A 26,010-nucleotide genomic window follows, 5' to 3' on the forward strand; every position below is an offset into this window, starting at 1 on the left:
TTCCAGGCCAGACCTCAGCTCCGGCGGCAGCATCAGCCCGGCCCATCTCGTGCTCCCAGGAGCTGCGCCCCGAGAAGGCGCAGAGCGCGGCCGCCGCCGCTGAGCCGCCCGCCGCGCCCCGGGCCCGCGCAGAGCGCGGCGCGCGCGGCCGTGTCACCCCCCCACCCAAGGCAGCGGCGGCTGCCCGGACCTCGGTTTCGGGGGTGCAGGGCATCGGCGGGGGAGCTGTCGGCGTCCCTCGCCCTCCTCGAGGCGGCGGCGGCGGGAGTCTTGGCCACCGCCTCCCGCGCGCCCTCGCTGCCCCAGGATTGCGAACTCGTGCCCCTGACCTGTTGGGCGGGGCTCTGCGCTCCTGCCCTCGGCCCGGATGGGGCTCCTGGCTGGGACTCGGGGCTCCTGGAGTTAATGTCCAGCTGGGGGTCTGCGGAGACCGGATCCGAGGTAAGTGGGAGAGCAGCCCGGGGCGGAAGGGGGCGGATGGCGCCGGGGTCGCGGGCGGGCGGGCTGCGGGGCGCGCGGGGCGGAGGGGGCGCGGCTGGACCCCCGCGCGGCCGGGGAGTCGGAAGGAGGAAAGACTAGATGGGACCGAGGCGCCGGGGGGCAGAGAGGAGACAGAGGAGTTGGACGGAGAGGGGCTGGCCCTGCGGGGACGCCGGGCGCCCTTCCACGTGGGCACACATCTCTGGCGCTCCGACGCCTACAGACCCCGGAATGTCCCAGAGGGTCACTTTCCCTCCCCGGCTCGGCGGGGCGCTCTTCCGTCAAGGCCCGGGGCGGTGTGGGTTTGGGGTCGTCTTTGAACCCACCGCGACCAGCTGGACGTGCAGCTGCCGACGTAGGATTGCGGGCTGTGTAACTTACTCTCGAGCCTGTTTGCGTCTGTCCTCCGAGGGGAGGCGCACACCCCGGGAGGGAGTGCTGCAAAGGTGCTGAGAACCTAAAAATAGTGGGCTCCCCTCCTCCGGGCGCCGTCCTGCAAAGCTACATTCCTCGCCCATTTCAGGACCCGGTTGCTTGCACTTCCCTAACGCCCGCAACCCCGACTAGCCATGCCCGTCGAGGTTAGGAGAGGGGCCGCCCGAACCGTCCGGGACGTGGGTCTCCGCCTCCAATGGCTCCTTGAAACTCCTCGGTGTCCGCGCGAGGCCACCGAAGTGATTGCTTTAATGACCTCTTTTCTCCTGTCACTCTGTGCCACCTCCCCGGTGCCACCCCCCACCACTACCTCGCACCACCTCTGGGCTGACTGCGCCGCGGTTCGGTTTACCAGCCCCACCCGCTGGAAGTGAACCCTCGTTGGGGAGGGGAGCGGACTCGCACCGGAACCCCCAGCCCCGCGGGCGCCTCCCTAGGTTGGCGGGTTGGCGGGTGGCAAACCCGCCCGCGGAGCCGAAGTGCGCGCCCCGGCTGGGGGGGGGGGGGCTGCCCAACCCCGTGCTCCCAACATTTTTGCTCATTGGCGGGGACAAACACGACTCTTCCGGCCCTGCCGCCCATGTGCTAGAGCTACTAGACTCTTCCACAGCACTTTGAATATACATTTAAGTATCCCGAAAAAGAAATGCAGCTTCCAACTTCCCGCACGTACCTCTTCCTGCAAAGCCCTCAGTGGGGGCCGCTGGGCTGCCGCCGGCCCGGACCAACCCTCGCCCTCACATTCGCTTTGGGGCGGGGGGGGGGGGGGACCGTGGCGCCTTTTCTACAAGTGTCAGGTGTCCAGGGAGCCCGCGGCGTCCCCAGTGCACTCGCGCACAGGGGTTCGGGTCCCTCGGACCTGGAATCTGGCCTCGGGCCCCTTATCAGGGAGATTTCTCCCCAGAACTGCATGCAGCAAACGTCCCTCATTCTCCTTCTTTCCCCCGGTCTTGGGCCCAACAGTCTGGGTAAAATCAGTCCTCCGCCAGGCTACGACACGAGGCACGCTTAAGAAAAAAGACATCTTTCAGCCACCTCTGTCCCTACCCCCTACCCCCCGAGTTACGCCCCCCCCCATCCCCCGCCTCCCGTGTCTCTCCCTGAGACCTGGATCCTGAAGGCAAAGCCCAAACAAACCTCCCAGCCTGCGAGACAGAGGAAGGTGCGGGGGCGCTCACCCCGGGGGAAGCTGTCGAGGTGACGCGGGGGACCTGGGGGGAGGGGGCAGTCTAAAAGCAGGTTACCGAGAAACCAGATCAGGTGAGGTGGGAAGGGGAAAGCTGGGGAGAGAGGATGGAGGGTGGGAGCCCAGAAAGCTGGAAGGCTGGTGAGCGCCTCCGGAAGTTCCGGGGGGCAACTTGGATGTGGGGAGGACTGTGGCAGGGGCACGGGGCGGGGGTGCTTGTTCTCGGATCTTAGACTTCGAATGACGACGCAGCCTCTCATTCGCGGGGGCGCTAAGGGACTCGGGCGGTTTCTGGTGCCCCCTGGTGCTGGGAACCCAGAAGCGCCCCGCCGCGAGCCGCGGCTCCTGCGGGCACCGGCTCCCCGGGGCGCCCTTTGCGCCGCGGGCCTGGGGACCACCAGGTGCCCGCGCCCGCGACGCGCTCCTTTCTGCGGGGCGCGCGGGGCCCGGGCGCAGAGCGGGGAGCAGGCTGGGGGGCACGAGAACGCGAGCGGGGGCACCTGGCGGAGCTGGCCTCGGGAGGAGAGCGTGGTTACCGCACGTGGCAGCGCGTCCAGCAGTTCGCGCGCGGAGCCAAGGCGGCCGGTTGCAGCAGAAACACGTCCCGCGGCTGGGCTTTGAGAGAGCGATAAAGGGACAAACCGGGAAGCGGCGCGGTGGGGGCGGGGGGCCCAGATGCGCTCTGAGAAAAGCCTCCTCCTGGGACCTGTGTGTGTGCTCGGCCCCGAGCCCCCTCCTGTCCCTCCCGCCTGCAAATGCTGGGGACTACAGAGCCGCTCCGAGTGGGGCCGGCCCCGCGGGGCTCGGGGGGAGGGATGCGCCCTGCCCGTCGCGGGGAGGTGGGGGGCGCTTTCCCGGCCTGCGCTGCAGCGGGCACCGGAGCCGGGAGCCTCCTCCCGCGAAGCGGAGTCTTTTCCACGGTTTCACCTCTTTTGCCAGCTTCTCCACACTTCTAATTGAGGATCTCCACGTCCAATTTAAAAAGCTCTGCGTCGGCCAAGCAGGAAAAAAAAAAAAAAAAAAGGAAAACCCCTCTTAAGGCGGAAGGGCAGTCTGGGGCCTCTGCCGCTTCCTGCCGGCGGGCACCGCGACTTGGACTGGCGCCCTAACCCCGCGGCTCCCCGGCCTCGGGGCCGCCAGCCATTTCGCGCGCAGCCTGGAGCTGGCCCCGGGGCGAGCCGGCGGGAGGCCTCGGGTGCCCCCGGCCCCCGCCGGCGCGTCCATTCTGCACGGCCTGGGTGCGGGGGTGCCTGGGCCCGGGCGCCAGAACCCACAGCCTTGGCTCTCCCCCGGGTTTGTAAGCCAGCCGCCGCGGCGCGAGCTGCCCGGAGCCGCAGGGCGCCCGGAGTTCCCTACAAACACCCCGAGGCCCACAGCTGCGTAGCGAACAGCCGCCCGAGGGATGGAAAATGCATTCGTCTCCGCGGCGGTGGGAGGCGGCGGCCGAATTAAACGCTTCCCGGGGTGGCCTGCGAGGCAATCTGGGCGGGAGTCCTGGGTGGAGATGGGGGCAGGGCCGCTGGACGGGAGGCGGGTAAGCCCGGGATCTCGGGGCACGATGCTGCGTTTACCTGGAAACTGTGTTACTCTCTCCCGTGGAAAAAGTTCAAGGAGATTTCCCTTAGAACCGCATTTGGGGGGCGGGGGGGAGGGGGGATCGTCAGTTGCATGAATCTCGGAGTTTCCGCCTAGAATTCCCTTGCACACTGGGACCCTGGCACTAGGAAGACACCGGGCCCCACCACCGCGCGAGGTGCCCGGGTCTCCTCCACACCCCCCAACTGGGTGGGGCTTGGCTCTGAGCTGACAGCGCCTTTTTCTCGCCCGCCCCCCAATGCGATTCCGTAGTCCGCCTTTCTAGGGGTTTTGAGGGCTGAGAAGCCCAAAGGAACCCCCTCGCCGAGAACGCTGAGCCCCAGCTCCGCACCTTTGGCGCTGCAGGCTCCCCCCTGCTCGTGCGCCTCCGCAGCGTCCGCGGCTGGGTGCGAGCCTCCTGCACGCGGGGCGCGGGGAGCTCGAGACTCTCGGCCCGGGGCGGTGGGGAAGGGGGGCTTTGGGGCCAGGATCTGCGAACCCTACAGAAGCTAGAGGGCCTTGGGGTGCATACCGTGAAGGGTTAAAATTTTCGAGACAAATGCAAAAATACATGCTAAAGCGCTTACTTTATGCCCCCCCCCCCCCGCGTCTTTCGTACATTAATGTTCATGACCTTAAGGGGTGAAAGTCGTATTTTCATCCGAGCCGATGCTTTGGGAAGTAACGTGGTGCAGGTGTGCCCGCCCAGGCCCGAAGCCGCGAGTCCCCACCAGCCCGGTGGGCCGCGACAGAGCCCTCCTATAAACGAGTGGGAGGAATGAGGCGCGCGGGCGGGGTGCGGGTGCCCCCAAGCCCTGCCCCTGCCAGCCGACGGCGGGATCGGGACCCCGGGCAAGGGGTCCCTGCGTTCATGCCAGAAATGAAAAGCTGACCGCTTGCTCGGGTGGAAGGCTGGCTCCCGGGACCCCCGGAAGCCGCCGGAAGGTGGGGGTGGGGGGGTCCCTGGGCGGAGGATGCGGGGTGACGGCTGCGGGAGTGGGGCGCGCCAGGACCCGTGTCGTCGCGTCGGCCGGCACCGCGGGGGCAGCGGCCCCCCCGAGACCTGACCCCGGGACGGGGGGGCAGAAGAGGAGGGCGGCGGGAGGCTGGAGGCCGAGAGCTAGCCGCGCCCCGGGGCGCAGCGGGCCGCGCAGGAGGCGGCGGGGGCGGGGGCGGGGGCGGGCTCCGCGGGGGCCCCGCGCGCCCCGAGCCCCGCGCCCCGGCCTGACGCGCGTCCGCGGGTCTGTCCCCCGCCCGTGCAGGTGCCGCCGCCGGACGGGACTCTAAGATGAAGTTATGGGATGTCGTGGCTGTCTGCCTGGTGCTGCTCCACACCGCGTCCGCCCTCCCGCTGCCCGCCGGTAAGAGGCCTCCCGAGGCGCCCGCCGAAGACCGCTCCCTCGGCCGCCGCCGCGCGCCCTCCGCGCCGAGCAGTGACTGTAAGAACCGTTCCCTCCCCGCGCCGGGGGCCGCCGGCGGCCCCGCGCACCCCCGCCCGCACGCACCCGCGCCCGAGGCCGCGGACCCCTCGCCCCGCCGCAGGACCGCACACCCCCGCCCGCGGTCTCCGCTTTCCCGTCGCCCAGCGCATTCCCGGTTTTGTTTTTTGTTTCTTGTTTCTTGTTTTCCTGCTTCCAAACCCCTTTATCTGCTTGGGTGTGCCTCGCTGTGCTGGGATTCTGAAAACCATTGCATTTCCATCCTAAACTGCCCTTGCCCTTGGAAGGGGAGAGGCTGAGGTTTTCCAAACCCGAGCCAGAGTCAGAGAAAACACAGAAGGGGCTCGATTTCCAGGACAAGCATCTGGGCAGTGTCAAAGCTGTTCAGAAAAGTTCCGGTTCTAGAAAGACTTAAGGGTAAATAGTGCTAGCCAGGGGATAGGGGGGAAAAAACTGGAGTTCACGCCACACAGGACAGTAATACTGACTCTTAAGAGAACACCATATTTAAAAAAATAAAATAATAAGACCATATAAATAAGTAAACCAATAAATTTTGTGATTTACCTCTCAAAAATGTGTTAGGTAGCACTCTATTGGGGCCTCTCAACTAAGGTTTGATGTGATTTGCCTACCTCTCTTCAGAAATGTATCTGTTGCATAAAGCAAGGTATGTGCATGTGCTACAAGTTAGAGGTTTTGGGGGAAGTATGTAGGTAAGAGAGGGAGCAAGAGAAAATTTGACACAACCCCAAAATAAAGCAGTAGTGAGCTGTAGTCAGGATGTCACCCTGTCTTAACCGCTTCCGTTATCCCTCTAGCTATTTTGCACTTAAAACAAACTGAAGTCGTATGCAGAGCAGAAGCAGCCCAGCAAGTCAGCTGTATGCAAGAGTCCCTCAAACCTAGTGGCCTTGAGCTAAAAACAGTGCGGGAAATGTGATGTGCTTATTTTACGCTTAATTACAACAATAAAGTCATCTTCCAGAAGTCCCAAGAATGAAGGAGAAATGCATTTTTTAAAGGCAAGTTAAGACTTCAAGAGTGACTTAGAGTTAGAAAAAGAACACGGTTGATCCCTTGAAATGGAAGTAACCGCTCCAGGAGTTTCTGTCGATTAGTTATATAAATTTATTTTTAAAGGCTTTGGTTTCAGCCATTAACTCCCACCTTGGTGTATATAAATGTTTCTCCAGTAGAAACTTAAATTTAAAATGCCCCTTAGTGTCATTGTCTTCAGAATGGTGGCCATGAGAGCTAAGTGGCTTTTCATTCACTCAAACAGCCTAGGCCAGAGGAAGAGGGACACAGTGTTAGATAATAGATCTCTATCCAGGATGTTCGGGAGAAATATCGCTGTGCCTGATTATGAAGCTGATTAATTCATGGAAATTTAATTAGCATATTCGTATCCTGTCTACCTAGGCTTATTTAATGCTGGCTCTTGGTTCTGGCTCCACTTTCTTTTTCTTTTCTTTTTTTTTTTTAAGATTGTATTTTTTATTTGAGACAGAGAGCACAAGCAAAGGGAGGGGGGGCAGAGGAAGAAGGAGAAGCAGACTCCCTACTCAGCAAGGAGCCCAATGGAAAGCTCCATCCCTGAACCCTAGGATCATGAACTGAGCCAAAGACAGACGCTCAACAGATAGCCACTCAGGTGCCCTGGTCCTGGCTCTGCTTTTAACTAATTCTGACTTTGAACAAGTTACTTACTTACTTTACAACTCAGTGAATAGTTACAACCATGCAGTAAGGGGAGGCCTTTCTTCTCCCAAACACCAGTGGCTATGAGATTCCGTCCATGCCCTTCATGGTTCTGCCCTAACTGTCCTCTGGGAAAAAACTCAGGAGAGACCCCCTGCTCACTGGAATCACCCACGGATCTTTAATGGGATACTGATGCTGGGCCTCACCCTGAGAGATTCTGATTTAATTGGTTTTGGGTGTGACTTGGGCATTTGGAAATTTAGATGTTCCCAGGTAACTCTAATGCATGGTCAGGGTTGAATCATTCGATTATTGCTTGATAATACCCTGAGAAAATCTCTGCCACATGTAAGATACAACCAGTGACAGAGCAAGCAAGATAGCATCAATCTACTAATCAGGGCAGGGTGGGGGTGTGCAAAGGACAGGTGGGCGAAGGGACATTACTTCCCTTTCCCAAAACCGATGCTAAATCGTCAATGGACGAGAGTCCTACTACTCTATTTACATTTAAACCAGCAGAACAAACCCAATTCTGTTTTATCTATGGGAAGACCCAATAGATCCTAAAGGACACTTGAAACAGAAACGTTCCCAAAGAGAAACTGAGCTGCATTCTAAGCCAAGTTGACTTCTTTCCAGGTATGTTCAATTCGGTAGCAAGCTGTCGGTGCAGGAAGGCAGCATAATGACAGTGTGCAGACTTTGAACACTCAACCAGCGTCCACATGCTCCCGTCACAGTGCTGACATTTATATCTTGCACTGTACACCGTGCAACTGGTTAAGGCTTATGTAGAAAAACATCAGTCACTAGTTTCATTTGAAAATAGTCCCTCTGCTTTTCAAATGCTTGTGACTTAGTGATTGAGTAAAGGCGCTCTCCTACGACCTTAACCACTCCTGGCTGTTCAAAGGGGGCCAGACTGCCCACCCTCACCCTTGACATTGACATTGCTGCTTCCCGTGTAAATGAAACGGCCAGAATTCTATTCCGAACCGACCCAAAGAAAAGGCGAAACTGGCCACTTGCTTGCCTACAGGTTGGCTATAAAATAAATGGGCTGTGGTTGCCTCCTGTGGCAGCTATGAACTTGTCTAAACTCAAGGACTTGTGGTTTTCCCTGTGAGGGCATCCAAGGGCATCCTTTTCCCTTGAGCTATCTCTGTTCTTTTATTTTGCTTTTTGTCGGCATCTTCTCCAAAGCGTGATTAGGGCAGGCAGGAGGAATCTAGAAGGTGAAATTAGCAGATATCATAGCATTATAGAGCTGAAAGTTAATCTTTTCTGCTCCTCATGGTAAAGCAGCTTGTGCAGAGTGCAAGACTTCCACCTTGGCAGGAGGCAGGTGGGCTGAAACTGAGACCAGGGCGTCCCCAGACCACCGAACACAGAGCAGAGCATCTGGTTTTGCTACCTCGAGGGAAAACGCTTTATTTGGGAGGAAGGTCTTCAACTAGCCACTAAAACCCTGTTGCACGAGGTTGTCTGAATTTATCAAAGGTTGGTTCATCGAAGTCCCATGCCAGATGCTGGCCGTGTATGACACCCCTAAATGTGTGTCATGAGCAAAAGCACAAAGTACATGTAGTTTTAAAATTTGTGATCTAAAAGCATGTATTCATTCAACAAACAGTTCATGTGTGCCTCTGTGTGCCCGGCTCTGTCCTAAGTGCTGGGGAATCCTTGGTGCACAAAACAGGCAAAAGTCTCTGCCTGCACGGAACACACTATCTGGTAGATGCACAATGTGGTACAATTCGGTGGCACCGTAAACCAAAACCAAATGTGAATAGCCTTGGGCTAGGAAGGCAGCCTTCTTGGGTGATTAGGGGCCAACCCGAAGAAAGATTGAGTATTGTTAAATTATAATTACAGGTAATACACAATATATTGTAATACGATGGGATTATATTCCACCAGTTTGGTAGCAAGTTATGAAATTTCCTTTGGAAACAATCTTCTAAATCAAGCCATCCAGTTCCCGGGCCGACCCACACAAATCTAGGCATAAACCGTAATGTAACTGAAATGTGAGTCACAATATTATTAGGCTAGAGCCTCTTACCAGGGTGCCAGATCCCATAAGTTGCAGAAAGAAGGCAAAGAGCAAGAAATCAGGGAGCCCCCCACCCCCCAAGCAAGAGTTGTACTTCACAGCATCAGATCAGACTAGGGGTTTGGATCCCATCCTTGGCACATGACCAGCTGTTACTTAATATCTCAAACCTCAGTTTCCTCGTCTGGAAAATTGGGACACTCTTACAACTGTCTCCTGGGGTTGCTGCGAGGGCTAAATGAGATAATGCTGTGTAAAGCCCATGGCCCAGAAGCAAGTACTACAGCTGTTAGTGGCCATCTTCCTCCTTCCCACGGCCCGATGAGAGCCTCCTCCCACCTCACGCTTTCACTTCAGCTTCTGCCAAGACGTAGCTCTACATGGTGGAATTCGGAGCAGCACAATATAGTATGGACAGTGAAAGAAATGCAGGCCTCCACAGGGAGGCCGTTGCAGGCCATGAAGTCTGTCATCTGGTCTGCACTTTATCAGGCTGGCCTCACCTGGGATTCTGCTCCCCCTGGCTCTTCCCAGGTTTCACACTCCCTCCCTCCCCCCTTTTCTTGAGCCCACATAGTTAGTTCCTGTGGAATTTTACCACCAGCTTCCCATGGACACGTCAGGGAGACCCTGTTCTCCCACTGAGGAGAAGGGAGCCACGGCAGGTGGACCCTTACGTGTGGGCTGGAGACCACCTGTATTGAGTATTTCTGCTTTAAGTGATCCCTGCTGGATATTTAAGATGCTTAATTTAACTGAAGATGTTCCAGAAACCCAGCAAAACACTTTCAGTGAACTCTAGTAAATGTTCAGCCCGTTGTTATCCAGCAAAGGAAGCTTCTAGAAGCTGGTTAAATGTTAAGCTTTCAAATCTAATGTTACGGGATATAGAATTTGGAATGACTCAGCACTATCTACGTATTGCTTCTTCTTGCTTTACCGACTGTGTCAATGAGCGGTGCTATAATAAAGCACCGAAGCTGGACAGGAGCTGTGCCCCTTGGGATGACACTCTTAAAATCAATAAATTGCATGTCAGACCCTTTCAGGAGGCATGGGTTCCTCACTTGAGGTCTGAGACCGACATCTTACTCTGGCCCCAGTCTGGAGACCAATATCAAACTGTTGCTGTTTAGAGAAATCTATTTCAGGCTTAATTTGGATTGGCCGGTCTTAGGACCTGCTGCTGATCCAACAGCCTAAGAATTATGCTTAAAAGATTCTGCTTTCACTGATATAAAAATCAAAGCTCTCTGGCCTTTCCTCCCCCCAACATCCCTTTCATCCTTGTTCCTTTAGCACTTAACAGTCCATAGCACCTTCATTCAATTAAAACCCTTAGTCTTTAATTAATCACTTGAACTCATTAAGAAGCAAGTATTAAATATCTTTCATGCAGTAGGTGCTGCGTGCCATCAGAAAGACAAAATTGCGAACTAAAACAGCTTATGGTCTAGTTATAAAGTGTGGAGAGTCAGATGGGTGGGTGGGCGGATTGTTAGACAGATATGTCTACCAAGGGGCTTACATTAGCTGAGGTCATGGTAAGAATTCCCAGCAATGAGGTCACTGGGATTTGGAGATCATAGCAGGAAAGGATTCAGGGAGGAGCGAGGATTTGAGCTGGTACTTGAAAGATGGGTATTAGGAAGGGAAGGGAAGGGGGGAAAGGCACATTCCAGACTAAGGAGAAGCATGGGCAAATTTATGACCATGATATGGGGAAGGGGCAGGTGGTGAATACAAGGAGGAGGCCAGACCGGTCGCCAAGTGCTGAGAACAGGTGGCGGAAGTGGTGTGAAATTTAGGATATCTCCGTAGGTGATACCCAGATTATGAGATGCTGTAAAAATCCAGGACAAGACGGGTTTGCTGTTTTTTGATGGCAGTGGGGCGCCACTGGAGCGTCTCAAGCAGGCAGGTGGCTGTGAGTGGGATCCTGCAGCAAAGCTGTCTTGCTGCAAGAGTTACTCAGGTACGCAGGCTGCTCAGGGGCGGAATCTGTGGCATAGGCATGTTTTTCATTTTGAAGGATTGGGTCCTCATTTTTAAAACGTTTCTAGGCAGAGGCACAGTTGAATCAACCTATTAATCCTCAAGGACGTGAATAACTACAAATACGGACTGAATATTAAAATTAGCGTCATAGCACCTCTTGGCTATCCACATGGTTGACTCAGTTTTTAACAAATAAGTTCTATATCTTGCCAGAAAATTGAATAAGTTTGAGCTCTACTGGACAGGAGGAGATACCTTTCTCCCCGTTTTATGGATGAAGAAATGGGTCCTAGAGAATTGCCCAAGGTCACACATCTAGTAAGTGGCGAAACCAGAGTTCAGGCCTCAGGCTTCTGTTCTCAAAGCCAGTAGGGCTTCTTGGCTTTACACAGACTGTGCTCCCATATTAGTAGATTAAGCAAACACAAACACTGGCTTGCTAAAAATACATTCACTAACCTTGAAACACAGATTTTTCAAGGAAATCAAAAGAGCAAACTAATAGAAGTAGGGAATATTTAATTTTCTTTAAACCCTTTTTAAAAACAACAACAACAAAAAAAGATTTATTTATTTTAGAGAGCACCAGCAGGAGAGACGGAGAGAGAGAATCTCAAGCAGACTCCCCACTGAGCTTGATCTCAGGACCCGGAGATCGTGGCCTGAGCCGAAATCAAGAGTTGGACATGTAACCCACTGCACCCTCTAGGCGTCCCCTAAGCCCTATTTTCATTCCCATCTGGGTGGCCGTGGACCTAGGTTATATTATTAATGGCTGCTTTGAAGCCCAGACCAGAAGCTTTTAAGGAGGGAAACGTGAATTTCTGTACGGACGCCTATACCGCTGATGCTTGTGCAGTGACAGGGGGCTCCCTAACTTTTGGGGACAAGGTGAGGCCTGCCTGCATGTTTGGTAGGCTGACAGCATTTGGGAGGCCTTCTGGGAGGTACTTGTGCTCAGATCAGTCCCGCTCTGCCCCGGGAAAGGGGGCATTTACATGGGAAACCCTGGGTGACTGCACGAGTGTCCACAGTGTGCAGAGGAGTGGATTTGCACAGACAGACCTGGGTCACACTGGGAATCTACCAGTTAGCTCAGGAGACACAAAACCCACTTTTTGCATGACTTTAATAAGGTGATAGAGGTGGAAAGGCATGGTTTTAAAAGTCTTAAAAGTTTTTTGTCTGCAAACCTGCAAGAAAGAATGTTGACAATCTGTTATGTGCTTCTAAGAGGATACCTAAATTTTTTTTAATCAGAAGTGTAATAGTTGTACCGGATGTAACCTCCAGCCCGAAAGGGAACTGTGTGTGTGCTCCAGACATATTTTTGGTGAAATCTTAGAGCTGCAGGTTTAGCTTACTCAATTCATGGGAAAACTATCAAACGAATCCACCCAGATAAATTAACTTTTTGGTCCGAAAAGACATAACTTCATTTCCAGTTCAAAGACACATGTTAATGTACATCCGTGACAACCATCACACCTCTGGGTCCTGGTCACGTGAGGAATAGATGGATGCGTAGATGGACAGACAGATAAAGCCCGGGGCCTCGCCATGAGTATCTGGCCAGACTGAAATACAGAGCCACCCACTTCAGTATATCTTGGTTGATTCGCGTGGGACTTCACAGAACATAGGTCATGGTACAGCGAACACCCATGTGTCCTTTACCGAGACTGACCTCCTGTTTGCATCTTGCTTCATTTATTTTCCCTGAACCACTTGAGAATTAGTTGCAAACGTAGCACCAAATACTTCGGCGCGTACCTTCCAACAGCAAGGATGCGACCTGATGTGGCCACAGCTGAATTCTCGGGCCCAGGAAGCCCGACAGTACCGCTCTCCAGTAGGTGACCGCACGCAGGCCCCCAGCTGTGGCAGTAACAGCCCCGGTAGCGGGTCTCCCGTAATCAGGAGCCACACGTGGCCTTTGATCCGCTGCCTATTTACCTTCCTGTAGACCGGCTCCCAAGCCCTTGCTCACCATGGCATAGACCGTTTTGAAAACTGTGGGATGTCTCAGCTGCTGTTTTGCACACTCCGATCCATCTGGACTTGCGTGACCACGTCCGTGTGGTGAGACTCAGGTAAACGCCCTGGGAATGCTAAGTTCACGATGACGCGGCCTCCAGTCAGGAGCCACCCCGCCCGGCTTGTCCCCGTGGCACCTGCAGGCGCCGCCAGCCCGGGACAGCAGGTGTGCACGGAGCCCAGCCGGCCCGTGGGCCGCAAGGCTGATGGTCAGCGGGGCCGCCGGCGTGTTCGCGGCCCGACCAGTGTCCCCAGGAGCACGTGTGGAAGCGACCGCTCTGAAACCGCGCGCAGGAAGTTCTCAGGCGCCTCAGTTTGCAGACACCGACCCGCACCATCGAGGACAGAAGAGCAGCATCCCTGGGCGCACAGCTGGCCCACGTGTGGGGGCTAACGTGGGGGGTCCCTAGAGAGCACAGGGGAGGCAGCCCCAGCTCCCAGGCCTGCTCCCCTGCCCGCAGGCCAGACCGAGAGCAGAGGCCCTCTCCTCCAGGCTCTCAGGGCCACCCGCGGTGTAGACGTGGCTGTCGGGGCCACACCGCAGACCACCGCGGAGGCTCCAGGTGCCACCGGCCGATGCCCTGGGGCGCGGAGCCGAGAACCTCCTTCCACTGTGGGCAACGCGGGACTCGCCCCACTTGGAGGGGAAATGGGGACTTCACAGGGTCAGGCGGCCGAGCGGGCCTGGACGAAGGACAGCCGGCTCAGCAGAGGGCCAGAGGGGGAAGTCAGCTGTTGGGGCGCGGGGGGGGGGGGGGGTGCAGTCGGCTGGGAGCCATGCGCGAGCGGCTCCCTGAACCCTGAGGTGCCAGCCAAGTCCTTCACTGGCATGGGGCGTGGGGAGCCCCTCCTCACGTGGGCCCAGGAGCCCATCACACGGCCTCCAGGGATAGGGAGCACTTTGACCTGCTCTATTCTCCTCTCACCCCCCTGCCCCCCGCCCCCGGGGCAGGCAGTCCTCGTGGCCAGCTGCTCAGGCGGCCCGAAGGCTGAGGGGAGTAGGGCGCAGAACCCCAGGGCCCTCTGGCGCCCCGGCCTCGGGCGGTGGGAAGGCCAAGCCAAGGTTCCTTTGCTGCCGGGTCCCTTTGGAGTTTCCCCTCAGAAACCACCCGCCTCTGAAAACACCGCAAGGGACTAGCTTCCCAAGTGGCTTTTTGTGTGCTTGGTTTTACGGGGTAACTCGCTCACCCTTCCCTAAGGTGTTTAAGGAGGCAGCAGCGGGCTCCCTGCGCGTGAGCTCCCGGCGTGCTCGTTAGCGTGGGGTGTTTCCTGCAGGCTGTGGAGTGCTTTTAGCTCACAGCAGGTGTTCACGGATTAGTTAACAAATGGACACCCTGGTGGGTGTGTTTGTGACTTAAAAGCAGGAGAATGGGCAATTTCCCTCCGGGGGAGCCAGGCTGTATCACTGTGAAATTATTAACATAAGGATAATGAAAGCGCGGACCACATAGGTGGAAATCAGAGCAGGGCAATCAGAACCCGAATGGCGAAATGAATATACTGTCTGTCTCTTCCTGAGTGGGGACTTTTTGGCTATTTGTATTCATGGAATAATTTCCATTACCCTCACGACAAGTTTTCTGAAGTTGTAGGATGAAAATCCAAGATAGTATAACTAATTCTCACGTGTGACGTTGGTCAAAGTAGGTGGAGACGGTAAATAAAATGGCATTTTGATGAGCAAAGTGGCTTTTAAAAGTAGACCCAAGGCTCCTTTTTTCTGTATTCTGAAATGGTTTGCGTTGTAGTTGGTCTTTTTCTTCTGCCTTGAGAGGATCCAGAAATGCTTTTTTGAAACAACAAAACACTGGCGCTTTTATAACGCAAAGGCTTTTCAAATAAACCCATGTCATGCCTTACTGTCAACAAACCACTGGTCATGAAGAGAATGCACTGGTAGCTCTGGCAATGGTCACAGTGACTTAGTAAATTGCCTCAACTGGTGATTATTTTTAGGGAAATAGATGCCATAGACCCCTCTTGAAGTTAACCCAACAGCACCCAGTGACTAGGATGGTCTATCTAACGCTGGGTCGGGGTGGATCCTCTAAAATAGAAAAGCAGGGATAATCATTACCTAATGTGACGTGCGTCCGCAGCCTGGTGCTCAGTGACCTACAGGCTTTTTAGTTTTGATTAATTCAAAGAAGTGGCAAAATTAACGTATAAATCATGGCAGATGAGAAAACTGTAGAATTTTTCAGAGTTTCACTGGAACGTTCTCATGGAATAACACCACACATTTCAGAGGTCACTGAAGGTCAAGAACAAACATCAACAGCTTGCGGGGCAGGCTGGAGCCATTTGGTAGCAGTGGCAGTGGGTGAGTCTAGCCTTGTAGGTACGACCCACACATGCTTGAAGCAGCAAAACCAGAAATGGATAAAACAGAAATTGTAAGAAAATGGCAAGGTTAGGATTGGACTTTCAGATGATGGAGACGGAAGGCTGATAGCACGTTGGTTTAGTTTGTCCCTCAGAGGTCATCGGCCCCATCCCTTCCTTTATAGGTGAAGACTGCAGTGTAGGGGCGCCGCCTCCTGGGACCTAGGTGCCCTTTCTGCACATCATTTCCCCTCTCCTGCATAGGGCAGAGGAAGAAGAGGGGTTGAGAGACACTTAGTGGTGATTATTTCAAATGTCACCAACGCGCCGAGCCAGGAGGTAAACTGAAGAGGGTGAGAACTGCTAGACCCTAAAATACCCTTCCGTGGGGCTTCGCGGGGCCCTGAGCAGAATGCTGCTGGGGCACCTGTCAGAGGGGGGCCACACCCTGACAGAGATGACTGCAAACAAACGTCTGGCAGCACTCCCCCCCCAAGACGGAGGCTGGCTGCCCTTTAGGGCCTTAGCACTGGGGAGAGCCCCAGAGAACGGCTGGTTGACCACAGGAGGGCTGAGTGACCCCCCAAGGTCGCGAGACTGGTCAGGGACTGGCCCCAGCCTGGAACTTGGGGCTGTGTTCTCGCTAGCTCTGCGGCGACAGCCTCATCACTTGGTGCCAGAGTGAGTTTGAGGAGCTTCCGGAGATGGGGCCTCTCTGTCTGAACCTGCCACCGCCCTTGGCTGCTGGTTTTCCGGTTTTAACTGGGAAATCGCCAGATCTGCCTTAGAGCGACACGCAAGAACCAGGGCATGGGAGATGCCGCTGGAAGGCCTGGCTTTTCCCTTTTCAGAGACAAGTTACTGTATTCTGTGGGCCTTGGCAGCCTGATTGGAGAATCTACTTCATGTGACTCAGTTCATCCTGAATTTTCCAAGAGAAAGTGGATTTCTCCCTGGATCTGGTGAAATCAGCAGATCTTGGACTTGTTCAGAGTAAATTACCACGTGCCTCGAGACTTAAAAAGCTACATGGTAGTAGCTTTTTTTTTTTTTTTTTTTGGTACTTAAAAATAAAGAGGTGGCAGGAAGCCCTAGAACAAGGTTGAACTTTAAACCAACCGAATCCACATTTGTGAGTCATGTGGCTTTTTTTTTTTTTTAATCTTCCCTGAGCCTCCGTTTCCCAAGCTGTGAAGTCAAGATAGTATGCAGCCCCCCACCCCCTCCGAGCCTTGCAGGGATGTCGTCGGGCTTTAAAGTTCATGTTGTATGAAAGGAGGCATCTGTCCCACCTTTATATCGGTAGTATTTTTAAGTGCATCACAGAAGCTGTTATTTTAAATATAGAATGATGAAATTTTGTAACATGGAAAGTTTTAAAGTAGCTCTTATAATACTTCAGCGTCAGTGAAAACAAATCATGTTCGGATCTCATTGAAACTTGAAAGTAATGTGTTCCAAAGACTGACAGGAGTTGGGAATTTCTTGAGCAGTTCTCTCAACCATGCAGGCTGATTCTGTTCATGCAGACGTGCGTGTGCGCATGTGTACGCACACATATATGTGTGCCTATGTGTGCGTGGATAGATAGCTAGAGACTCTGTTTGTCATATACGTGCTTGGTCTACCGAGCTCTTGGTACTTTACCAGGGGTCCAGGTGGGTAAAGAATATCAGATCCGATCTTCCCACCCCCAGGACATCTCTCCCTCGCCTCCTGTCTGTGAACAGCCTTTTCCAGGAGGCTCTACCTGTGAGGATGGGCTGCCCAGCACCTCAGCGGCCCCGGGCATGGCTTTCCGAGGCCTTACACCCCAGCCCCACCAGGGTCTAGCCCACCCCGGACTAAGGCCATCTGGGCACCGGTTCCAGATGCTCCTGTCACCTGTGTGGCCTTGGCTTAATCAGGCGCTCAGCCAGGGTCCTCCGTGTTTTAACGCTGCCCTCCTAGTGCAGAGCAGCTGGCTGCCTTCCAGGGGAGTCCAGAGGCTGGCCCTCCGCCGAGCAAGAGATAGTCGGGCCCCTTCTCTGGGGCCCCTGCCTCCTGGAGGCTGACTGACCTGGGAGACGACTCCTCTAAGAGGGGGTAGTGTGGGTGCTAGGACCCAGCCCCCTCTTTTCTGGAGCCCTCAGAGCCTCAGAGACCTTCCCTCCGTCCTCAGAGCCCACTTGCGCTCTTCTCACTGCTTTACAGACAACCCTGCGCTGCCTCCCCTTTGGGCCGGTGGGCTGGAGACAGGCCGAAGGCGAGGCGAGGACGACGGGGACAACCTGATACGAATATAAAATGACCCCTTTGATTAGAATATAGTTAAACTACTGCTTTTAAGAGAAATCTAACATTTAGGAGAGTGGTCCACTGAAAGCCAGCTTCACTAAGAATTTTGAATTCGGTCCTTCTTCGTTAGGCTGTTACAAGGAGTACTCGGAGTCCTTACCAGTGTTCCTATAAAAACTCAATTACCTTTACAAACTAGTCAATATCCCCGTCCTTTGTTCCTGAGGTGACTTTACTGTCTTTGCCCATAATCGAGGGAGGGGCAAGGTCTCTGCTGTGAACGGTTTGTTCCCAGAAATATTCCCCCGGTACAAGGTTTCATTTGTTTAAATAACGCTGTTTATACAGAGGACACATCAAAGTTAAAATATTTTAAAGAGAATAATGCCAAAATATTTGGTTGCATACTGAAGGATCACTTAAATGCATCTGAGCATTTTGATTTTTCAAGAACTTTAGCTTTTAGATGGATATGCTTTGCTGAGACATATCCTCCAAGTGAGTCTGGGAAATGAGCAAGTGTTTGACCTATTTTTTAAAAATGATGCTCCTCTTCTGTGGTTTGCAAGTGTTTTACTATCAAAGTTAGTACTAACGAGGCCTGTTTGTATGGCTGACATCCTGCCAAGCTCTTTATAGGATGAAGAAGAAAGTGATATGCCATTAAGTTTTAATTTAGGGAACTAATCCAAACCCTAACCGCCCCCCTTCTTTCCCTTCAGCTCTGTGAATTCTTGGAAGATACGGCCAGCTGCGGGCTTGCCAGGGCGCGGGGTTCGAGGCCTCTGCAGAATTTCTAAGGACAGGCACAGAGAAGCATATGGCTCCCCATGCCCCCGAAATGCCTCATGTTGATAAATTAAGGCGCCTCTCTATAAGTGAACTCGGTCAGCATCAAAAGGCCTGGAATTAGGAATTTAGTTAGAAGAGACAGGCCTATTTGCTCTGTGGTTTGGAAAATATAATGTTACCCTTTTCTGGTTTCCAAAATTCATGTCCATGTAAAACTTGCAAAATAAATATTTATTTTTTGCTCTATTTTTCAAGAAGGAGAAGAAATGAAAAAGGGAAGGGGGAAAAAAAGAAAGACCCTTGGGCTCAATAAGAATTGCCTACGGCCTGAAACCCAGGCTTCAATAAATATTTCCATATTAACAATCAGGCACGAGGGGGATTTTCCCATCAAAGGAAAAGTTCTTATTAGCTATACCCTTCGGTTTAACATTGAGCATTTATTGACTGCTTCGCAGGTTCCTGTAAGCCTTTTAATTCAGGATTAATAATCTGTTCACCACCTTACCCAAAAGCATAAGTGGGTGGTGCATTCACACTGCTACGCTCAGCACCCTAAAAAAGCCAACTGGAATTTAAAACTAAGGAACTAAACGTTCTTGTAAGAAAGTATAAGTATGTCACAAGCATTATTTAGGACGGCTTATACTAAACATTTATTTGCAATTTATCTGAAATTCCAATTTAACAAGGTGCTCTTTTATCTGGCAAGGAAAACCAATGGACAAAAAGCCATTCAGTCAAAATGTCATAAAAAGGAGGGAAAAGGCTTTTTGGGAACTTTGAAAGGGTCAGGCAATAAATAAGAACATTATATATGCTGATTCAAATTGTTGTTATAATTCCAGTAATATAAAAGTACGTAGTTTACTGTTGCATAAATTAATGAGTCTCTAAACCAGTGTTAGTTAAACTTTTACAACTCCAATGTTTTCCCGTGAGTTTGTTAAGATTATAGTAATGTTTCATCCTCATTTCTGATTAATCTTCAGTTGATTCTGAATCGGTTTTAACTCTCTATGTCCCCAGGTTCTTAAGTGACTGATCTATTCAGGAATTCTTGAATAGAAGGTGTGTAGGGGGGTGGGGGGCCTCAAGTGAGTCCTCTTGTAAAACAAAGGGTCTTTGGGGGAACATGGAGACATTTTCTGTATTTCAATTAAATATATATATATATATATATATATATATATATATATATATTTTAGAAGTTCCAATTTCAGTTTTTTGAAACCGAGCACACCTAATTTCCTCTTCAGAGCTTCTTACTGAAAAAAAATCACAAATAGCACAAACAGCTCATTCCTCAAAATAAACCAAAGTGATTTAAAGGTCTTTGTGTTTTAAGAAGGAAAGGGAACTTCTTAAGGAAGTCCAGTTAGAAAGCGGTTGGGGTTGGTTCGGAGGAGGTGAGTAACTCAGTTCCCTCCCACTTGGGTTCCCCTGAGGGAAGCGACCCCCGCCTCCCCTTCCCAGACTCCAAGTGAGGCGGACAGTGAGAGAGAGCAGGTCAGTGCTGCCTGAAGCCGATGGGGAAAGTGTGCCTGCAGGTGAATATTTCACTCTCAGGTGTGACATGAGGTGGCACTCAGGGCATGGCCGCCTCCTGCAGGACGTGGGCTATTACCCTGGAGCCGTTTATTTCATTACGGTGTGGTTGCCAACCTAACCCAAGTGTCCCCTTGAAACACTGAAGACTCCTTCTTCTCCCCTTTCAAAGTGCCATATTTCATTCAAAAATCATGGAGGGCTTCCAGGGACCAGACCCTATTTTAGGCCCTTGGATCCGCTGGTGAACGAGCCAAGCGAAGGTCCCTGCCTCCTGGAGGTGACTTACTATCAGAGAAGACAGACAATAAATAAAAAACATAAGAAATAAGTTGCACAGTGTTTGGGAAAATAGTGTTATGGTGGGGGGCGGGGAAGGGAGGCAGGGGGTCTGGACGTAGGCTTGGGGACGCATTACATTTTCAACAGGGAGGTCAGGATGGGACTTGGTGGAGGGAGCATTTGAGTAAAGACTTGAAGGGGATGTAGGAGTGAGGGGCGACTGGGTGCCGTGCAGGAACAGTGTTACATGCAGAGAGGGAACAGCCAGCCCCAAAGGCTGAGTTCCTGCTTGTGTCTGATATGTGGTTCTCAACCCAGGTGACTTTGCCCCCCAGGGCTATGTGGCAACAGCTAGAAAAGGGTCAGGGGATACTCCTGGTGTCTCCCAGCCAGGGATGCCACATCGTGCAATGCAGGAGGACAGCCTCCCACAGCAAAGAATGACCCTGCCCAAAATGTCAGTCAGGCTAAGGTTGAGAAACTGTGTGTGTGTGAGAAATGGTAAAGAGGCCAGGAAAGCTGGAGGAGAGACAGTAAGGGAAAAGAGAAGCAGGGGCACCTGGGTGGCTCAGCGGTTCAGCATCTGCCTTTGGCCCAGGCTGTGATCCCGGGGTCCCGGGATCGAGCCCCGCATCGGGCTCCCTGCATGGAGTCTGCTTCTCCCTCTGCCTGTGTCTCTGCCTCTCTCTCTCTCTCTGTCTCTCATGAATAAATAAATAAATAAAAATCTTTAAAAAAATTAAAAAAAGAAGAAGAAAGAAAAGTAGAAGAGAAGGTCAGAGGTAACAAAGGTTGGACGAGAAGGGGTGGCTAGGTCAGGTGGGGCCTTAGGCCAGGGTGGACTTTGGCTCTGGAGCAGGGAAGGACATGACTTGCATTTATAGTTTAAAGAGTATCGCTCCCGCTGCTGAGTGAAAAATAGACTGAAAGAGGGTAGGGAGCTCAGAGGTAACCCAGACAGAGGTGCTGGGGCTCAGACCAGGGTGGGAACAGCTTCGTGACATCCAGGCACCGGACCTGTCCAGCACCAAATCCGAGATCTCAGACCACGAGGTGTTCTGGGGAGCCCACACAATCTCCACTCTTTTCATTGCTATGTATCCTATATTATATATATTCTATATAATCTACACCGAAAAATCAGGGTCGATCAATAGACCTTTCGCTTGATCAATAGATATTGTTAAGTTGGATTTTGTTTTACGCAACAGGATACCTGACCTTTGTTTTAACAATCAGCCCACGACAAAACAATGTCACATGGGTTAGGCACAGAGGAATCCTTCTCTGCTTTACCATAGTCTTGGCAAAATACATTCACTCTTGCCCACAACTATTTGAGGTATCTTTGTCTAAGCCATATACACCCCTAAACTTGCTAAATTACCTGAAATTGGTAAAGGGAAGCATAAAAGGCCTAGGACCTAATAATGAGGGGTTTGAATGACTTTCTCCTTTTAGAAATGTATTAAATTGTTCAAATAGTTGCTCACCTCTTACTCGATCAGCCAAAGCAAATGCTGCAACAGAGCCGGAAACCCCAAGAGATTGGGAATTCATGCCCTAACCCAAGGTTCTCAAACATCTGAGAAGCAACGCCCCCTTATTCCTCTGTGTGATCTCCCTAAAGTGCCCATCTGTTGTCCCGTGTGCAAGCAAAGGTCCCAGGGGTCGTGTGGCAGCCCGCAGCAGAGGCTGGCCTCGCTCCACGAACAGTGTCTCCTTCCATTTACTGCTGATACGTTTAAATGTCTTCTTCCAGTATTGCCATTTTTTTTTAAGTCATTCTGTTCCACGGAAGTGGTAGTCTCTCTGTTAGTGAAAAGTAGGCTGTTTTCAGGAAGCTTTTAAGGAACTTTTAACATACAGATGAAGTCATGAGCTTTTCATTTCTTTTATCAAAATGATTGTCTTCCCACCCAGCTGCCCAGAGGTGTCGAGAGGGGGAAAGTTTCCAGGGAAGAGTACTCGTTATTCCGGGTGAAAGCAGCAATGTTGGAAGACTTCCCGCCCTAAGATAATCCCTTTCTCACCCTCTAAGACAGGGTTTCTCAAACTATGGTCCGCGGGCCACCTACCCCAGACTTCACGGAAAATGGAGATTCCCTGGCGCCTCCCCGTGCCTCCCCCAGAGGGTAGGCCAGGAACCTGCATTTCAGTGAGCATCCCAGCCCCTTCCCGGGCCCCTCCATCTGAGAGGAGGAGCCACTACTAGCTCGTAGTCTGGGCCAGGACGAGGCCTTCAAGGCCCAGCCTGCTCCCAGCGACCGCAGCACAGGCTTGTTACAAATGCCCGATGTGACAAACGAGAGACGCGCTGCTGAGGGTTTGTGTTCCGCAGGGAAGCGTGTCACCCGCCGTGCTGGCCTCCTCTTTGAATTGGATCCTTTTCCTTCTGTGGAGCCTTGGGTGCCTTGTAGCCTCTGTGCTCGGGGGGAGGGCGCGCACTGGGCCTGGCCGGCCGCTGGGGTGGCTGGGGGTCCCCCCTAGGCTGACCTTCGGAGGCACTTGGATAGAGAAACTGCTCGAGACCATCCCGGTCGCCTCATGTGACCTTGTCTGTTTTCTCCTTGAACAGCAAACGTGCCGGAGGACTATTCTGATCAGTTTGATGACGTCATGGATTTTATTCAGGCCACCATCAGAAGGCTGAAAAGGTCACCCGAGAAACAAATGGCCGTGCCAGCGAGACGAGAGCGGAATCGTCAGGCCGCGGCCGCCGGCCCGGAACATTCCAGGGGGAAGGGGCGGCGAGGCCCGAGGGGCAGAAACCGGGGTTGTGTCTTGACTGCGATACATTTAAACGTCACTGACCTGGGCTTGGGCTACGAAACCAAGGAGGAACTGATTTTTAGGTACTGCAGCGGCTCCTGCGACGCGGCCGAGACCATGTACGACAAAATATTAAAAAACTTATCCAAAAGTAGAAGGCTGGCGAGTGACAAAGCAGGGCAGGCTTGCTGCAGACCCATCGCCTACGATGACGACCTGTCGTTTTTAGATGACAACCTGGTTTACCATATTCTAAGAAAGCATTCCGCTAAAAGGTGTGGATGTATCTGACTCCGGCTCCAGAGACTGCTGTGTATTGCATTCCTGCTACAGTGCAAAGAAAGGGACCAAGGTTCCCAGGAAATGTTTGCCCCGAATGAAAGATGAGGACCAAGGAGGCAGAGGAGGAGGAGGAGGAAGGAGGAGGAGGAGGAGGAAGGCAGCCGTTGGGGGAGCCTGGTAGAGGGAGATCCAGCTACGGAGAAGCGGACGGGAGTGGAAACAGCCACCTGGACCCTCCCGGCCGGCAGCCCATGTCACCAGAAGCTCAGGGCTGGTGTCCCCGGGTGGGTGTTTCCTCCCACCCGACAAGCCCACCGTGGCCCGGCGCGGGCGCAGTGGCGGATGCACTTGAAACCAAACCAGTGTATCTCCTGTGGTTTCTTTTCCCTTGTCTGGAGACATCCAGGAAACGGGAATCCTGGGGTCGTTCCTTGTGACGTTTCACTGCTGAAAGCAAGAAAGGTTTATTTTTCTGTCACTCAGCGGAGACATACCCCGGAGAGGAGGAAGAAAAACAAAAACAAAACAAAAAAGCAAAGACACAAGAGATCGTTACCTTTGAATTTGAACGTTGAGGCCCGAGGTTTGCTACAGCCAGCAGTTTTTGTGGACGGTCGGTGATGGATTTTGAACATGGTGCGTGGGGTGGGAAGAAGTTGGCTGGGAACCCAAAAGTTGGTCCTCAAGACTAAAAACAAACCTGAAGGTATTTCCTTTGTGTCCTTGGAAACAGGAAACCAGTTGTGGTTTTCGGCAGCATTCTTGCAGGAGATCGAGTGGGGAAGGCCCCCAGCTGCCCCGGGGCAGGGGGACCCGCCGGGCCTGTCGGTTTACAGAGAGACAGATGTTACATACCCCCAGCTCCGTTTATGCGTGGTCACCAGTGACCAGAGAAGCTACTCGATGCAATGCATCTGTTTCAGATACAGAAATATAGAGAAGATATTTATTGAGATTTAAGTTATTGTTATTTATTACCGTTCACTAATGAGTTGCTCTTTTTTCCCTTATTTATTAAAGTTTCTTTTCAAAGGTGCCAAAGTACATGTGCTCGCAAAAATGCAAAGAAAGGTGACAAAGGAAATTTTAATTGGGAACAAGGGTCCATGCTTTTCAAAGTATTAAAAAGTTTCTCGCTAGGCAAAAATCACTTACTTTACCTTTTTTAAAAGCCCTCCTTAATCTCCCCGATTTCAGCTTCTTTCCTATTTTTATTCTTGAAAAATGGAACGTGTCAGAAGGAGCGCTTCTAACAGGCCCCCTTGGGGAGCCCGCTGGCACTGGTTTTACTTCCTCACTGCCCCATGGCTGAGCAGATGTGCCTCACGCCCCCCTTCCTGTTGTATGTAGCTCTCACTCCCTCCCACATGTATCTATCTATGATATGCATTACCGTATGTATGAGGGGTTACATCCCTTTTAGTAGGTAGTCCTGGATTCAGTGTTGACCTAAAAGTAAACTAAAAATCCTAACAGGTAGCCACGGTTCTGCCCTGACTTGTGGAGACTTTTCCTCCATCCTTCCATCCACCCACCGCCTTCTAGGGAAACATGCTCGTGCCCAGGGCAGCCAAGGAGCACGTTGCCGGCCTTCCAGAAATGGGATCTACCTGGTTGCCATAAAAGCCCCTTGGCTGTCACCTTGGGGCCACAGTGGCCGTCCCTGTCAGAAGAAGGTGGCCCAGAAGGGAGGACGAGGAACACGTGTCTGGCCCAGCCACATCCACACAGCAAGGCTCATAGGCACAGTGTCCTCCTACCTGTGTGCTGACAGCCTCTGGAGGGGAGGGGGCGTAGGATGGGAACCAGCCGCTCACATGAGCCCCGGAGCCGGGTTTGCCTGGCAGCTGAGCCCCGCACGATGCACTGGGCCCTATGTTAGAGTTTGTTGCGTGTCTCATAAAGGGATCTTTATCAAGGAAATCATCTATCACTACCCGAGTGGCCATTAGCCCTAAAGTATGACAGATTTAGCAATGAAATGACCTACTGGCCTCCCTCAAATAATCATGTTAATTTTGCAAAGTAGCCAAGAGGCAGCATTTACCAGACATCCCTTCCCCTAAGCCCCAAGCTGGCCATCATTCTGTCCCTGTCTTTTCTGCTCCCTTGCACAACTTGGAAATAAAGGGAAAGAACCCCGCCCCCCCCCCCCCCCCCAGCCCTCCATCCTGTGGCCACCATGGGGAACTCGCAGAAGAGCAGCCTGCTTAAAGCAATGACACACCCACCTGTCTGGTCATTCGTGAAGCACAATTTGACGCAGCCCCAGGGTCATCTGTCCGGGTCAGAGAATCCTGGCAGATTTGGTGGCTGGCGACCCCAGGTGTCAGCCTCAGCCCCCCGATTCCCATGGAGAGTCCCTGCTCACGGGGGCTCTAGGATACAGCAGATGTTGATAACTTGTTCCCAGCATCACTTACACATCACAGGCAAGTTTTAACTGAAGCGAATCACTCCACCAAATCCACACAAGGGTAAAGTTTGTGATTTTTTTCTATATCATTGCGATTACCATCTGATCCGGTAAGGAGTGCACTTCTTTGGAAGTTCTGACTTCTCTGATCTGTCTCAGTCGTTTGTGTTATACAACCAAAGTTCTCTACAGACTTTATTTTTGTACAATATCATTTTGTAACTTTTTACAAATAAAAACTCATTTCTATTGCTCCCTGTATTTCTGTCCTTTCTCGCGTGCTGGGGACCACAGCTGGCCCAGGCGGCCATCCGGAGCGTTCACGTCGGCCAGGCCCTGGGCTAGAAGGCCCTCCCCTCACCAGCACACAGCCCACAGTTTGGCCAATGGCCTTGCCCAT

The 26,010-nt window shown here is 52.7% G+C and overlaps 1 protein-coding gene across 3 annotated transcripts; it reads left to right on the forward strand.

Annotated features, from left to right (window-relative positions):
* GDNF (glial cell derived neurotrophic factor) lies at nt 1-25,864 on the forward strand. 3 transcript variants are annotated; one of them, XM_072824840.1, is made up of 3 exons: nt 1-441; nt 4,939-5,115; nt 22,719-25,864. In XM_072824840.1, exons 2-3 carry the CDS (start codon nt 4,965-4,967, stop codon nt 23,201-23,203), a joined length of 636 nt encoding a protein of 211 aa, XP_072680941.1. In that variant the 5' UTR covers nt 1-441; nt 4,939-4,964; the 3' UTR covers nt 23,204-25,864. The 3 variants fall into 3 exon arrangements, with proteins under 3 accessions (XP_072680941.1, XP_072680942.1, XP_072680940.1); XM_072824841.1 differs by having other exon boundaries at nt 4,939-5,037; XM_072824839.1 differs by lacking the exon at nt 1-441 and adding an exon at nt 4,323-4,621.
* Nucleotides 25,865-26,010: the final 146 nt, after the last annotated feature.

Source organism: Canis lupus, chromosome 4, assembly GCF_048164855.1.
Source record: "Canis lupus baileyi chromosome 4, mCanLup2.hap1, whole genome shotgun sequence".
Classification (NCBI taxonomy): Eukaryota; Metazoa; Chordata; class Mammalia; order Carnivora; family Canidae; genus Canis; species Canis lupus.

Bases quoted from the DNA above. Each gene is read 5' to 3' on its own strand.
- GDNF (XM_072824840.1), top strand. From the start codon at position 4,965: ATGAAGTTATGGGATGTCGTGGCTGTCTGCCTGGTGCTGCTCCACACC. The intron at 5,116-22,718 runs GTAAGAACCGTT...CTCCTTGAACAG, and splicing joins CTCCGCGCCGAGCAGTGACT to CAAACGTGCCGGAGGACTAT.